General features: G+C 44.5%; 1 protein-coding gene and 1 pseudogene across 4 annotated transcripts in view; both read right to left on the minus strand.

The window, feature by feature from the left end:
• IQSEC3 (IQ motif and Sec7 domain ArfGEF 3) overlaps positions 1-8,389 on the minus strand; it is a 108,747-nt gene extending 100,358 nt beyond the window's left edge. For all 4 annotated transcript variants that reach the window (XM_036301730.1, XM_036301731.1, XM_036301733.1 and 1 more), the window contains exon 1: positions 7,731-8,389. In XM_036301730.1, the coding sequence (XP_036157623.1) occupies positions 7,731-8,284 (554 nt within the window). In that variant the 5' untranslated portion in view covers positions 8,285-8,389. The remainder of the gene's footprint in view (positions 1-7,730) is intronic.
• Positions 8,390-11,234: 2,845 nt separating this feature from the next.
• Positions 11,235-12,088, minus strand: LOC118652109 (annotated as a pseudogene).
• Between the last annotated feature and the right edge of the window lie 4,725 nt (positions 12,089-16,813).

A 16,813-nucleotide genomic window follows, 5' to 3' on the forward strand; every position in this document is an offset into this window, starting at 1 on the left:
GAGTGCCCAGTTCCCTCCCCTTTGCTTGCCAGGTCCAGGCAAGGCAGTTCCAACTCCATGCAAAATATAGCAGTGATAAAGATCATGTAAGTTCTGGACAGCCCCCTTCATGGGCCCTTCAACTCCTTATGAGCCTCTTGACCTGGCCCTTAGTCAACCATGGCAACCTCCGCCCTTATCAAACCTGTTCTCAGACATGGCTCAAATACACTCTTTCATGCTGAAGTGTAAAAGGCTGATATAGCTAAATGTGTTGTTTTTCTCCTGTCCTCAGATAGTTTACATTTTAACAAGGGGATAACCTTGAAGTACCAAGGAATCCCTAATTGTGGAATATCTGATGAAGAGTTCTGCCACTAACTAGTTTGGAAGCACCAGTCACTTGTATCTTGGGCCGAGAAGTTTGGATCAAATGACCTTTAATAGGACCTTTCTAGCTCTGACATTCACCTGACTCCTCAGAGGGGCTGAGGAACCCTATTCCATTTCCTAAAGCCCTCCATCCCCTGTAGCTATGGCTTAGAGGGAATGGCCTGATGCCAGTACAGGAAGTGGGCAGGGAGTTGGACAGGCCTGCGTGCTCTCTGTCCACAGTAGCCTGCTCACTTGCTGAAGACAAGAGGCACCATTCAGTGCATACACCAGTCTTGCAGTGTTACATAACCCTCCCAGATGGGATATTCCAAACAAAGAGCAACAGCAAAACAGCACACACACACACACACACACACACACACACACACACACACCAGCAGCAGCAGCAGCAGCCTTTGCCTATGGTGGCCTCACAGCCACAACCACCCTGGGAGAGAATTTTAGAAGCCCACCATCTCTACTTTTCCAGTTGTTTTGTTTTTCCTAGGAGGTATTTCATCTAAGAAAGTCTTTCTCGAGAAGAAACTCTTTTACTTTCTATGCTTGACCTGATAAAGCAGAATCCTCCCCTAACCTCTACTTCCCCCATCCACCGCCAAAAAAACCCCACAACAACACAACAGGCCTCTCCTTTCCTCAGTTCATCCTGCTATTCTTTTCAGCTTTCTGACCTCAGAGTCCTGAAAAGAGCAGGTCTACCCTTCCATCCCCGGGCTGGAAGAATTTGAAGGAGTGGATTTAGTTTTCATTCATTTCAGGTGGGAGGCAGTCTCCTGGTTCAGGCCCCATTGTTCCCACCCTCCCTTCTGTCCTTCATAAGTCTGTATACTTGATGAGACTGTAGTTTCTACATTTAGAAAATGGGTGATCATCCTTATTACCATAGGGCATTGGGTGATAACTCAGATCCTTTCAATGACCTTAAGTACAAATCCCCAAATACAACAGATGAGATTTAAGTTGGGCTTAAGGAAACATTTCTCAGCTATCAAATTGTGAGCCTTCAACATAGATCACTAATGGATGGTGGATTTGGCCTGCCTGGCTGCATTTCAGTAAGCTGTACATTCATGTAGCTAGAATCGCTTGGGTGCACATTGTCCAGAGGTAGAAGGGCAGATGGGGAAAGGACAGGTGGGATAGCTGGCCTGTAAGAAGGGAGGGAATCCTGCCTGGATCCCAGTCTGTAACTATGGTCTGACTGTGGATGAGTCCTGGGCCCTGGGTTCTCTATCTCTAGAAATACTTCAATGTATTGAGCACTTACTATGTGCCCAGAACAATACTAAGCAACTGATACTATTTAACTTTTAAACTTTACAACAACCCTTCAAAGCACATACTACTTCTCATTTTATAAATGAGGAATCAGAGGCTCAAAGAAGGTAAGTAATGAATGTAGGGTCTCGCGCTGGTAGTAGGAGAGAAGGATTCATACTTAGCTTTGCCTGACTCCAAAACTCATGTTCTTCATCCCCTAGATCTGTGACTGGAAACTCATTAGTCAATAGAGCCAAATATCAACAGTACAACGATTGAAATTTCTTTTGAGAGCCAAATTTTTTAAACTTAAACTAAATAGGTAGGTACCTTGTTATTAACTTAACTAGGGTACTCCTAAGGCTTAGGAAGAGCCACACTCAAGGGGCCAAAGAGCCGCATGTGGCTCGTGAGCCGCAGTTTGCCGACCACGGCCCTAGATCTTGACAATTCTGTGATTCTCTGGTTTTCTTTTCAGCCTGAAAAATCTAATTTCTCCCTCACTCCTGATCCTTTTTCGTTTGGTTGTTATTTCCTCATTGCACGAAATGGAGATGACTACCTCTCCCTCTGTTGAAACCAGAAGCCCTTTGCAGCCCCTGTGGGAACCTGCAGAGGAGGAAAGAGCTGCAGTGCCCAAAGCCTTGGAAAGCTGCCAGATGGCCTTGTGTCTGGGGACCTGCGAGGTGCCATCAGAGTCCCCAGAAACTCTTACTAAGAAACCCCATACTAAGCTGCTGCTGCCCTGTGTCCAGTTCACTGAGGGTATGTTTGGGCCCCCATGAAAAATATTTAAGTTTCCCAACAAAGCCAGTCTGTCTGAAAATCTTTACATAGGATTTAAATTCAGGATCCGAATCTCTTTCCAGATCATGAGCGGAGCTATTTGTCCCAGCTCCCCTCTTCCTTTTCATATCACCCTCCCTTTCATTGGTTCTCCACCCAGACCTGACCCCTTCTACCTTTTTTCATGAGTGACCTTTGAAACTCAGGCTGCACAGATATTTGCTGAATCAGCAGTACCAACTGCTGCTCCTCTTGCTTGGTTTTGGGCCAACAGGAAAATGCTCCAGGCTGCCACTGTGAAGCCCCACGGTGTTGACTATGTGGGCCTGGGAAGGGCTCAGGAGTAAGGAAGGAAAGAGTAGGGGTAGAGCAAGGCAAAGGGGGCTGGTGAGGAGGAGAAAGGCCATCAGCATTTCCCAGAAGGCAGGATGACTTGTTTCTCTTGAATTGTGTTCTTTTTGGCTGAATGGGAAGGAAGCGTAGCAGTCTGGGCCATTGGAAAGGAGGGGGACAGAAAATCTTTACAAATGCCCACTCCATGTCAGCTTCCAGGTGAGCAAAAAGCCACACACTCCCTCCTCTCAGTGAGCCTTCGTTCTGGCCCCATTTTCCAGCTAACCATCTACAAGTCCTCCCCTTGCAGCAGACAGAGGAAGAGAAGGGGCATAGGCAGGTTGGTGAGCATTGGCCTCAGCAACCAGGCCTTCTGTCATGCGATAGACAAGAACCCCAAGTCCCAGGGCTTTCCTTACCCTATAGATAGGGTTTTGCCTGGAGGGAGGGGATAAGGGGATTAGGGAACTATGTCATCAGAAGACAGGATATATGCAGATGCTATAGTGATTCCATGCACTGAATCTTCTGGGCCCTGTCCTCCATCCAGCTAGCCTTGACTCTTACTGTTCCTGACACAAACCCTTGAGTCCAACCAATAAAACCTTCTCTCTGGACTCTGAATGTGATTTGTATGCTCACCCCTTTCACCATTCTGTTCTGATAGAGGGTAGCTCTAGGCAGCTGCAATCTGCTTACACTTGTTTGGATGTTTCCAAATATGTGTCTCCTGCATGTTGAACCACAACTGTTTGCTTATTTCCTCTTTCCACAGCACAGAATGCAGGGTTTTGAATTAACTGGACAATTGATACAATAGAGTTGACTGACTGATAGACCTTCATACTCTTTTAATAGCTCTCAGGATGGGTTGGTCATGAGTTGCACCTCCAAACAGAGACACCTACTCCAACCAGCAACTTGATAACAGGGTAAAAAGCACTTCCAATGATCTTCTAACCAGCCTCCAGCCTCCAGTCAGTATAATAACTCAAAAGATGACCCAATATTTATTTTATGCTGAGAGGGTGGGAGTGGAGAGGGGGAGACTTCCCTATGCAGCTTAAGTAGAAGCAAAATATAGAAAGAAGAAAATATGGGAGAGAGAAAGTGTGTGAGGGGCAGGAAGAAAGGGGCAAGAAAGAAGAAAAGAAGAGAAAGGGTGGATAGTGAGGAAGAAGTGTATAGAAAAAAAACTAAGGAGGAAGGAAAAGAAAAAGGACAGGCGCTACTGAGCCATTCAGACTTCATGGCCACTTGGAGGTGGAGAGTTTGGGGTAGGAGCTAAATTTGAATTATAATGCAAGGTTCTTACCTAGCCTCCAAAAATCCTCTGCCCAAGGGCTTGGGTATGTTGGCAAGCCCTGGGGTCCAGGTGCTCTAAATGCATATCTGGATGGCTGGGCAAACCTGTGCTCAAACAGAGAAACTGTGGTCATACTGAAGCCAGTAGCTTCAAGTAGGGCCATATGCTTCCATGGCAAGGAGGAGACTTTGCCAGGTCAGGCTGAGGTTCTGGCTTCAGCCAGGAAGAGCATAATCAATTCTGTAGATGTAGTGAGCCTTGATTGAAAAAATAAAGAGGAGGAAGCTAAGATTGCTGCTTTCATTAAGAGGCAAAAGCAGTGGGGGCTGAAGCGTAGCAAGAGCCAGGAAACATGCAAAGAAAGAATTTTAACCCCTGAAGTCTCTTCTTCCATGATGTCTCTGCAATCACTTATCTCCATAATGTCACTTCCTTGGCCTAATTTCCAAGGCCACCATTATTTTATCTCCCTCAGCTGAAAGAGGGAGCGAGGCCAAGCTGCATATTAATGCAGATCTGATGACAATTAAACAATCCATTATTTCTCAGTCCCAGGTTCCCTAGGGCTCCTGCTTCTCCTGGATTTGGGCAGGAAGAGGAGTTCCGTGGATAAGAGACAACTGTATGATGAGATAACGCATCTAACACAGTGCTTGGCCCCTCGTAACCCTCACCTACCTTTCAGCAACCTCACCAGGGCCTCATTTTCACTATAATGAGGCCAGGGAAGGGAAAGTATGAAATTAGAAAAGAGTTCAGCAAAATTACAATCCAAAGACACCCCCCCTCGGTCATCTCTTCCTCCACTTCAGCACCCCCAGTAGAGAACTGATTCAGCAGGGAGTTCCCTAGGAGAAATACTGGGGAGAGAGCTGCTGGCTCTGCTCTTCTCCTCCCCTAACTCTATCCATGGAGATATCTTCCCTGCCTGCTGGCTGCATCTAGCTCTGCACCATTGAGTGGCATGGAGAGGAGGATGGACATACAAGGAGGATGTCATGGGTAGAGAGCAGGCTGAGGCCAAAGATCTGGTCAACAAAGATAATCCCTTCCTGAAGTCCTGTGGGGAAAATTTGGGTTAAAGCAAAACAGTGGGGAGAAATGAGTGGTCCAAAGGCATCCGGCAAGCCAACAGTTCACATCTATGGAAGAGAGAGTGCCTTGGGAAGGAGGTGAGCCATGCATGTCCATACCCAAGCTCTCTAAGTCTCTTGGTGTTCAGACTTGGGAGCAGGAGAAAAAGCTGGAGGATCTGGATAAATGAAGGAGCTACCAGTGATATCAACCTTTTAGTGCCTGGCACAACTTCCTACGTGAGAGATTTCCAACAATCTCTACTCTCATCCACCACTCTAATTATTTCTTATTTTTGTTCTGCTTTCCTGGGAAGCAGAAGCAGGACAAGGGAGAAGGAAAAACGATGTTTCCTCTCCAGTTTTGCCATATGAGGCTGGATGGAATCCAGATGGTTCCTAAACCCCTGAATTCCCAGCAAGAGCACCTGGGCAGGAGAGTTAGGGCTCTCTAAGCCACTGTGGGGGCCACAGCAAAGTTTTTATTCAAGAAAAAGGATCTTTTCTCAACCTCTCTGGCCCACATAGTATCCTGAAGGGATGCAAACAATGTGGGGTGCAATGGAAGAGAAGGAGACAATAAAGAACAAGAGGAAAGGAATCAGGTGAAGAATCATCATTTTTATGAAGCCATGGCTGCCCTCAGGAAAAGGGAATGAAATAGTTTTTATCTCCCTATTTGGGGGGAAAGCCACATAGTATCATGGGCCTTTTAACTAGCTATGAGCATGAGGGAAAACTGACTTTCTGCTTTTTATGCTAGATAAGGAAAGAAAACAATGAAACCAAAGGGTGGGCAATTGGACCACTGAGGGAGCTAAGAAAACCATCTTCTTGGGGGTTCAAATCAAATGCTTTAGGTCAGCCAACTCAGATGGTCCTAGACCAGTGATGGCAAACCTATGACATGCGTGTCAGAGGTGACACACGAACTCATTTTTTTGGGTGATTTTTTTTTTTGGTTAAATGGCATTTAAATATATAAAATAAATATCAAAAATATAAGTCTTTGTTTTACTATGGTTGCAAATATCAAAAAATTTCTATATGTGACACGGCACCAGAGTTAAGTTAGGGTTTTTCAAAATGCTGACACGCCGAGCTCAAAAGGTTCGCCATCACTGGCCTAGACCTTTCCCCCTTAAGTCTCATGGTTTTGGTCAAATCTACCCTGTGAGTTAACATGTCCTGACCCAACTTCTCTAACCTACAGTAGATGTGAGGAGAACATGGGTTTTTAAGAAATATATAAAAATCTTCACAAGTATCCCCAGATCTAAAGCACAGCAAGACTGGATGAAGATGAGATTCTTGGCTCTTTTCCCTCTTTCCCCTAATCAATTCCGTTAGCGTCATCATTGTCAGGATCAGGTGCTGACCAGGTGCTGATTTCCCCAGAGCCGTTCTTCCATGCAGTTATCCCATCACCTCTAATCAGAGAAAGGAAACTGACATGATCACAGCTTTCCCAATACTCAGGGGAGAATATTCCAGTCCCCTTTCATCTCTTCTTTCCATATTCCTAGTTTATGGATATTGTGTGTGAAGAAAGAGCTCAAGGTCCTAGAGTCCCTCGTGGGGGGTTACTATTTCTCTCGCAACTCAACATGAGATTTCAGTTATCACCAAAAATCCAAAGGGAAAGAAGATTGGCAGTCACTAGACCTAACAGAGAGATTTAAACAGGAATTACACTGAAATACCAACTCCGTTTGGCAACTGTCTCTCTCATCATTGTTCCCTTTGTACGACTGCCAACCACCCTGCACAGAAATCCTCTTTGAGTCAGAGGGAAAGCTATAACCAGACTGAGTCCTCATACTATAACTTAGTCCTCCATTAGCTTGGTGGGTTGTTACCTTGCACCCCTTTAGTTCTGTGGGGATTCATAAGAAAGGCAGTCACTCAGGTCAGAGCAGGGTAAGATTCCCCAAATGAGCCACTCCTGGCTTTGATTCCCACTGCATCAATTAAAGAGCCAGCTCATCTTCTATCTACAGCACGGCCCCCCCCCCGCCCCGGACTTTTTACATCATTCCTGCTTTATCTTCTGCCTCCTGAATTCCCTCAGACCCAAGTCTACTCTTCCCAGACCCTAGCCTTTTTAAAGCCCTTAACATGCCTGTTTGCCAAGCCTCCATCTTTTTCATATCTTACTACTCATTGAAATAATTTTACCACTCAAACTCTCTTCTAAGATTTTTCCAACTTAAATACATTCTCCAACTGTTCCCTTTTCTTCAGTTTAATCTTCACCCCAACTTTCTTTCAATCTTGTCCCCGTTAAGAACTGCTAGTTTTCAACATCCCCAATCACTTAAACCAAATTTCTTTCTTCTTTGCCCCCAATGATGGTTTGGATATTCCCCTTTTCTCCAACAACCCCCAAACCCTCTCAAACACTGATATCATTTCCTCCTTTTCCCCAAATCTCCTTGACACACTTCTACCCTCAGGCATCTTCTCGCCCCTTCACTTCACGTTACCTTAGTCCTTCAGATTCTTAAGTGCACCCATTTCCCCCTTGGCTCTTCCTCATACCCATTTGCTTCCCTTTCTCCCACCTCAACTGTCCGCAAACCCTCTTCTCCACTCACTCGGGTCTCCTGCTCAGGACGCCCTTGCCGAGAGCAGCGGGGGATTTGTGCTGAAGGAGGGTTCCAGCGGCAGCGCAACAACTCGGGGGACGCTCCTTCTCCTTGTTGGCGATGGCCCCTGACGCCCCTGTCTGCTGGTGGGGCGACTGGGGTGCTTGCGCCCTGCTGCTGTGGCCCGGTGAGGGATGCACCAGGAACTGTCCGTGGTGCTGAATCGGCGGCTGCTCCGGTACAGTCTGTGGCGAGGTGGGCGGGAGCTGTCCGTGGTTCTGGAGCTGTTCCTGGGCGACAGCAGTGGCGGTGGCGGCGGTGACTGGGATAGCGGGCAGCGGGGCTGGGGACGGAGGAACGAGCCCGGGCGGCGGCTGAGCTTGCAGCAGCTGCTGGTGTTCCCACAGGCTGCGGTTCTCGGCGCTTAGCTCATCCAGCCGCCGCTCCAGCTCATCAATACGCTGGCGCTGGGTGTGGATGAGGCTCTGCTGGTTCTGCACGATGGCCGTGAGCTCCTTAAGATAGAGCACGGCACGCACCGGATTCTCCAGCAGGCTCTCCATGCCGCCCGCCGCCGCCTGCGCGCTGCCTTCGCCTTGGCAGGCGGCAGGGAGCGGGAGGGCGCGCAGCGATCCGCTCGCTTCCCTCTCCGCCGTCCCAGCCGCCCTCCCCGCCGCCTGTGCCGCGTCACTACCACACATTCACACACGCACCGAGGGGCGGGACCGCTGCACCGGGGCCCACCCACTCACCCTCCCACCTCCAGGCGTCGTGAGGAGTCTTGGCTTCCTGCAGGGCTGACAGCAGAGGAGGGAGGCAAGGGAGAGAGTGGGTAGAGACGCTGGATAAATGAAGGAGAGCTGAGATGGATAAAGTAAATCTGCAGAGAAAGGGAAAGCGGGAGAGGCAGAAGTAGAGGTGCCAGGAAAGTGCAGTGGAATGGGTAGGAGAAGAGAGGCAGATAAGGAAAAAGGGGAAAAAGAGAGAGAGGCTGGGAGAATGAGGAAAAGGGAAGGTGGCAAAAGGAGAGAGAGAGATATTTAAAAAGAGGAATCATGGGTACTCTGAAGAGTCACGAATTCTTTTCCCTATGTCCAGCCATCCCAGAGGCAGTGGGTCATCTTATAGACCTTCGGAAGAGAGGCCACGCTTGCCTCTTTTGTATTCAACAACCTATTCTGCTGGGGAATTCCTGGAACACAAGGATCAAGGGATTATAAGAGGCCCTAGAGAACACCTAGTCCTACTCCTTCATTCAGCCAAAAGGAAACTTAGAATGACAAGGTTGTTTATGCTGGGTTTTCTCTGGGAATTGGAGCTCAGGACAGTTTTGCCCACTCTAATAGGAACACAAAGTAAACAAACCGGGGCCTCTGTGTCATGGGCTAATGCTTCCAGAAACTTCTGGAGGGATTATATAAATGTTTGAAAAACATTTATAAAGTGCATGCTACTACCCAACACTGGGCTAAAATAAGGATGACTAGGATGAATTTTTTTACTTCTTGAAGCTTATGGTAAAGTAGGTCAAACTGGTAATCAATATTTAATTTTAATATACAACGGTGGTTATAAGTGATAAGATAGGAAGATGCTCAAAGTGCTATAGGAGCCCAACAGCCTAGGGATCTAGGGACGCTTATTGGAGGAAATAACACTTGAAGTGGGAAGGATTTTCCAGAAAAGGGAAACAGTGTAAGCAAAAGCTCAGAGATATGAACCAACATAAACTGCATAATTCATTAACTTCTACAGTAAATGTACACAACACACCCACCAAGTTCTAAGTAATGTACTAGAAAGTAGGCAGGCTACACCTAACATAGATAATAAGTTATAGTTTCTATAATCAACAAGATTACAGTCTGGTAGAGTAGATATGGTATGCACATGATGACTAAAATACAAATCAAAATTTCTGTAAGAGTTCTGAGGCCAAGTTCCAGGGAAGGAGAGCTTGACCATGGGGGCCTGATAAGGAGAAGGTGTTATTCAAGCTGGGCCATGGAAATTGAGAAGGATAGACTGAATAGAGATATGTCAGATAGCAGGAACAGACTAAGGAATGGAAACTGAGCACCCAGGTTTAATTTGGCAGGGAAATGACCCTTTCCTCTGGGCTAAGAGTGCTCTTAGCATATCTACTGTAGTACTGTTCTGTTCTCCACACAGTTATCCATCAGGCTCCCTGGCTATCTGCTGTTCCCCAGGGTAGGTATATCCATAGGTAACATGTGTCTAGTGACCTGGCCAGCCAAGCCCATCTTGAATGACCTTATGGGAAGGGATCTGTGTTCTGAAAATATATTGGTTTCTCTTCACTTACTATGTGTTTGTTTTTTAGCTAGAGAATATACTTTTATTTTTGTAGTTTTATACTAGGAAATCAATGTTTAATTTCATAATTCATTGTTCACAATTGATTTATAAAAATTTTTAATCCTTAAATTGTACATCAGTATCCTATGACTCTAAATTTTATTTATCATTCTTCTTCAAGTTTGAAGAAAATGATTAATTTATTAAGTTCCACAGACAGCACAGTCCCACTGACATTACATTTAGTCTTAAGTCCTATGCTCATGTGAGAATTAAGAATAGCCAGTATCAAACTGGTCTGAAACCTGATTGTGTTTCTGGCTCAGGATCCAAATTAAGACATAAAAATAAACTAGAGCGTGTATGTCATACAAAAAACTTTTCACAGTAGAGTATAAATTAACATTAAAATGTTACCAAATTTCAACCATATTATGTTTTATCCAATTATCTTTCTTAATGCCTGATTTAACTGTGAATCAAATGCAAATAACTTCATATAGGTTTTTTTTTAAGTTTGCTCAGAATTTCAAAATAGTTACAGAATTAATATAACTTTTTAAAATTTAAAAACATCAAAGTATGCTATACAGATTACACTCTTCTGCTAGGCTGGGCTAGTATCTTCCATGGCAAGATACTAAAACTACTGAATAAAATACACTTTAAAATCAATAGGTACTTGATTAATTACCCTGAAATTATCAACATCATTGCCAAAATCTTCCAAGATTTTGTAGGATTTGATTTCTTAAATACATTTCAAAATTTAACTTAAGGAAGGGGAAGCACCCTCATATATTTCACTTCTTATGTCCTGTTTTTGGTCCTTCAATGACCAAAGAGAATTTTAAACAAGTTATGCTGTATGTTTCCTGGCTTAATAAAAGACTACAATTACTGTTATCCAGATTAAGAAAAAACTATACTTGGCAAAAGCTATTAATTTTGAAATGTCTGGCTGTAGGTCCCCTTAGAGCCTTTCCAAACTTTTATGATCAAGTGCCTTTAGTCACTTATATACTAGAATCAAATTAGATAAGGAAAAACTTATTTTGCAAAAATAAAGCCACTTCCCAATATGCTTGATAGAAACAAGCTATTCATATTTACTTGTGTTCCATTGAAGACATTACTGAAATCTGTCCAATGTTTTATTTCCAACTGGTCCACTTCGGAATTCTTAGGAATGTTTTAAGATTGGCTATAGCTAGAATTACGACTTCCATTTGGACTCTGCTCTCCTTCACTGTTTGGATGAGGTTTGGGTTTTGGCATCTTGCTAAGAATAGTTTCCATCTCTTTTCTCTCATTAAAATTCTTTCACAATTCATATAGTTTTAAAATAACCTTGATTATTTCTAAAATCTTCTCCATATCCACAGAAAACTACTATCTGGTATCTTCCTGCTGTACAACACAAGCTACATGTAGGCAAGTTAAAGCTATCATGAAAGGAGGATGCAGTAGGCAAAGATCCATTCTGTAGGTATCATTCACTATCCTCCATGCAAGGGGAAGAAACATGTCTTCTTGACCTATACCCTGAACATACTGGAGCAAAGGTCTATAAGGATGTTACACTATCAAGCAAAAATCCATTAGTTCTAAAATATAGAATTCACATTCTAATATATGGTCCATCCTATAAGAAAATTCCTTTGGAAAGGCATATGAAAATCTAGTTTTTAATACAGAAGTAGCAGCAGAAATCAGTCTTATATTTGAGACAACTCCAAATTCCTCTACTTTGGATGCCAAAAACATACATGTAGGAGCCATTAATATAGGATCTATACTTTTCAGACAATACCTGTCATAGAATATCTTGAAATAGACTGTTGCAGTGGCAATAACTTGTTGTCTTAATTTAAAATGTTCACCTAATGCTTGTAAAACATTTGTAAAAATATTTGTAATTTCCAATATTCTTCTTCTGAGAGAAACGTTAAGTCCTGGCATTCAATCCACAGATCTTTTTCATCAAAAATCCATTGCAAATGATGGGAGCTCTGCTGAAAGTTGCCTGCCATGGAACACAGCTTTCCCTGATAAACAAACAAAAAACAAAACAAAACAACAACAACAAACAAACAAACAAACAAAAACACCAGCCAAATATTAATTGAGCATATTGTTTAGGGTCAATTTCTGGGTTCTCTATTCTATTCCATCGATCTATATGTCTGTTCTGTGCCACCAGTAACAGGCCGTTTTGAGAACAGTGGCTTTGTAATACAGCTTGATATCTGGTATTGAGATCCCACCTACTTTGTTCTTCTTTCTCAGGATCACTGCAGCTATTCGGGGTCTTTTTTTTTTTTATTTCAGATGAATTTTTGGAGAGTTCGTTCTAGGTCTGTAAAATATGCCATTGGTATTTTAATGAGGAGTGCCTTGAATTTAAAGATTGCTTTGGGTAGTATGGACATTTTAATGATGTTGATTCTACCAATCCATGAACATGGTATGTTCTTCCATCCATTTATGTCTTCCTCTATCTCTTTTTTCAACGTCCTGTAGTTTTCTGAGTAGAGGTCTTTTACCTCTTTAGTTAAGTTTATTCCAAGGTATCTTAATTTTTTTGGTGTGATTGTAAATGGGATTGCTTTTTTAGTCTCTCTTTCTGTAAGTTCACTATTGGTGTATAGAAATGCTGTAGATTTCTTGGTGTTAATTTTGTATCCTGCTACATTGCCGAGTTCATTTATTAAATCTATTAGTTTTTTATGGAGTCTTTAGGGTTTTTTATGTACAATATCATGTCATCTGCGAATAAGAACAGTTTTACTTCTTCTTTTTCCAATTTGGATGCCTTTTATTTCTTCTTCTTGTCTAATCTCAATGGCTAATGCTTCCAGTACAATGTCGAACAGGAGTGGTGAGAGTGGCCATCCTGTCTTGTTCCTTTTCTTAGGGGAAATGGTTTTAGTTTTTGCCCATTGAGTATGATGTGGGTTTGTCATATATGGCTTTTATTATGTTGAGGTATGATCCTTCTACATACAATGGAGTCAAGACAGTCTCTTCAATAAATGGTGTTGGGAAAATTGGACAGATACATGCAAAAAATGAAACTATACCACCAACTTACACCATACACAAAAATAAACTCAAAATGGATAAAGGACTTAAATGTAAGATGGGAAACCATAAAAATACTAGAGGAATCCAAAGGCAACAAAATCTCAGCCATATGCCAAAGCAATTTCTTCACTGATACAGCTCCTAGGGCATTGGAAACTAAAGAGAAAATGAACAAATGGGACTACATCAAAATAGAAAGCTTCTGCACAGCAAAAGAAACTATCAACAAAACAACAAGAAAGCCCACTGCATGGGAGAATATATTTGCCAATGTTATCACCGATAAGGGTTTAATCTCCAACATTTATAGGGAACTCATACAACTTAACAAAAAGGAAATAAACAATCCAATCAAAAAATGGGCAAAGGACCTAAATAGACACTTTTCAAAAGAGGATGTTCAGAAAGCCAAGAGACATATGAAAACATGCTCAAAGTCACTAATCATCTGAGAGATGCAAATCAAAATGACAATGAGGTACCATCTCACACCTGTCAGAATGGCTATCATCAACAAATCAACAAACGACAAATGCTAGAGAGGATGTGGAGAAAAAGGAACACTTGTGCACTGCTGGTGGGAATGCAGACTGGTACAGCCACTATGGAAGACAGTATGGAGTTTCCTCAAAAAGTTAAAAATGGAACTCCCATTTGACCCAGTGATCCCATTGCTAGGAATATATCCCAAGAAATCAGAAACACCAATCAGAAAGGATATATGCATCCCTATGTTCATAGCAGCACAATTTACCATAGCTAAGATTTGGAAACAGCCTAAGTGCCCATCTGAGGGACCCCCTCCGATTGCACAAATTTTTGTGCACTGGGCCTCTAGTATAATAATAAAAACATAATATGCTAATTAGACCGGACATCCTTCTGGATGACCTTCCGGATGAAGCCCTGGCTGCAAGGGAAGCCTAGGTTCTGGGTACCAGAGGGAAGCTGGTGCCAACAGCCAGGAGAAGGAAGGCCTACTCTTGCACAAATTTGGTGTATCGCACCTCTAGTATGTATATATGTATATACTAGGGGCCCGGTGCATGAAATTCGTGCACTGGGTGTGTGTGTGGGGGGGAGTGTCCCTCAGCCCAGCCTACCCCCTCTCACATACTGGGAGCCCTCAGGCATTGACCCCCATCACCCTCCAATCGCAGGATCGGCCCCTTGCCCAGGCCTGACGCCTCTGACAGAAGTGTCAGGCCTGGGCAGGGAACCCTCATTTCCCCCCATCACTGGTTCTGCCCCCAGCCCAGGCCTGATGCCTCTGGCCCAGGCGTCAGGCCTGGGCAGGGGACCCCCAGACCCCTCCGATTGCTGGCTCTGCCCCTTGCCCAGGCCTGATGCCTCGGCCAGAGGCGTAGACCCCCATCACCCTCCGATCGCCTGATCAGCCCCTTGCCCAGGCCTGACGCTTCCGCCAGAGGTGTCAGGCTTGGACAGGGGACCCCCATCTCCCCCCGATCACTGGCTCTGACCCCCGCCCAGGCCTGAGGCCTCTGGCCCAGGAATCATGCCTGGGCAGGGGACCCCCATCTCCCTCTGATCGCTTGCTCCACCCCCCGCCCAAGCCTGATGCCTCTGACCCAGGCTTCAGGCCTGGGCAAGGGGACCATCATATCCCTCCAATCCCCGGCTCCGCCCCCCACCCAGGCCTGATGCCTAGGCCAGAGGAGTTGACCCTCATCACCCTCCGATCACCAATCACCGGATCGGCCCCTTGATCAGGCCTGAGGCCTCTGGCAGAGGTGTCAGGCCTGGGCAGGGGATCCCCAGCTCCCCACGGTTGCAGGCTCCACCCCTGCCCAGGCCTAACGCCTCTGGCCGAAGCATTAGGCCTGGGCAGGGGACCCCCAGCTCCCCGCGGTTGCAGGCTCCGCCCCTGCCCAGGCCTAACGCCTCTGGCCTAGGCGCCCGGCCCGGGCAGCGGGGACCCGCAGCTGCAGCGGCCCCACAATCGTGGGCTCCGCTTTAGGCCCAGGCAAGGGACCCCTAGCTCCCGGAACTGCCAGCTTCGACCGTGCCCAGCTCCCATCGCTGGCTCCACCCCTACTTCCTGCTATCACTGGCCAGGGCGGCAAAGGCGCCTGATTCTCCGATCATGGCTGGGGGGCAGGGCAAAGGTGGCCCCAGGGCCGCCTTTGCCCTGCCCCCCAGCTCTTAGCTCCCCCCTGGGTTTCCGATCACTGTCAGTGTCAGGGGGCTTCTTCCTGCTTTCCCTTTCGCCTCCCTGCATTGTGCCTACATATGCAAATTAGCCGCCATCTTTGTTGGCAGTTAACTGCCATCTTAGTTGGCAGTTAATTTGCATATAGCCCTGATTAGCCAATGAAAAGGGTAGCGCCGTATGCCAATTACCATTTTTCTTTTTTATTAGTGTAGATTTCTTCTCATTACAGCAGGCCCTTTAGCATTTCTTGCAGTGCTGGTTTGGTGATGATAAACTTCTTTAGCCTTTTTTGTGTGGGAAGCTCTTTATTTCACCATCTATTTTGAATGATAGCATTGCTGGAAATAGTAATCTTGGTTTCAGATTCTTGCTTTTCATTACCTTGACTACTTCATGCCATTCCCTTCTGGCCTGTAGAGTTTTTGATGAGAAATCAGCTGACATCTTTATGGAAGCTCCTTTGTAGGTAACAAATTGCCTTTCTCTTTTTGTCTTTAAGATTCTCTCTTTGTCTTTAATTTTTTGTATTTTAATTATACCGTGTCTGAGTGTGGGTTCTTCTTGCTTGGAACTCTCTGTGGGTCCTGGACTTGTGTGACTTTTTCCTTCACCAGGTTAGGGAAGTTTTCTGCCATTATTTCTTCAAACATATTCTCTATACCTTACTCACTTTCTTCCCCTTCTAGCATTTCTATTATGTGAATATTGTTACATTTCATGTTGTCCCATAGCTCCTTTAAGCTGTCCTTCTGTTTTTTAATTGTATTTTCTTTTGATTCTCTGATTGAATGATTTTTTTCTACCCATTTTTCTAATTCACTGATCGGATCCTCAGCTTCCCCTACTTTCTGTGTATGGGCTACTGTGTATTCCTTCCAATGTGTTCTTTATTAGTGCAATGTCATTCTTTATTTCCAACTGGCCTTTTTTCATAGTTACTATATCTTTATGCATGCTGTTGAACATTTTTGCCATCATGATTCCTAACTCTATATCTGATAAATTTCTTATCTCCATTTTGTTTAGCTCTTCTTCTGGATAAATCTCTTGTTCTTTCATTTGAAGGTTGTGTTTTTGTCTCTCCATTTTGGCTGTCTGTTTGGGTTTGTGTCTATGTGTTAAGTAGAGCTGCTATGATTCCCAATCTCTAATGCAGGACAATGTCAGACACTATTTGTGACTGGCCCCGAGTACTCTGTTTGGAGCTATCAGCAATCCACAGCTGGGAAATAGAAGCCAAAGAATGCAGGTAGCCTACAAAAGTTGGAAAAGGAAGATAGACAGATCCTACTTGAGAGCCTCCAGAAGGAGGAATTTAATCCTGCCAATACCTTGATTTTAGCCAGGTGAAACCCATTTTAGACTTCTGACTTCTGGAACTGTAAGATAATAACTTTGTGCTATTTTAAGTCACTATGCTTATGGTAATTGAACAGCTGTAGTAGGAAATGTGTCCAAGTGTCTTCCATGAATGTATCCATTTCGTCTGAGTTGTCAAAGTTGTTGGCATGAA

Source organism: Myotis myotis, unplaced genomic scaffold, assembly GCF_014108235.1.
Source record: "Myotis myotis isolate mMyoMyo1 unplaced genomic scaffold, mMyoMyo1.p scaffold_m19_p_3, whole genome shotgun sequence".
In the NCBI taxonomy this organism is placed as follows: Eukaryota; Metazoa; Chordata; class Mammalia; order Chiroptera; family Vespertilionidae; genus Myotis; species Myotis myotis.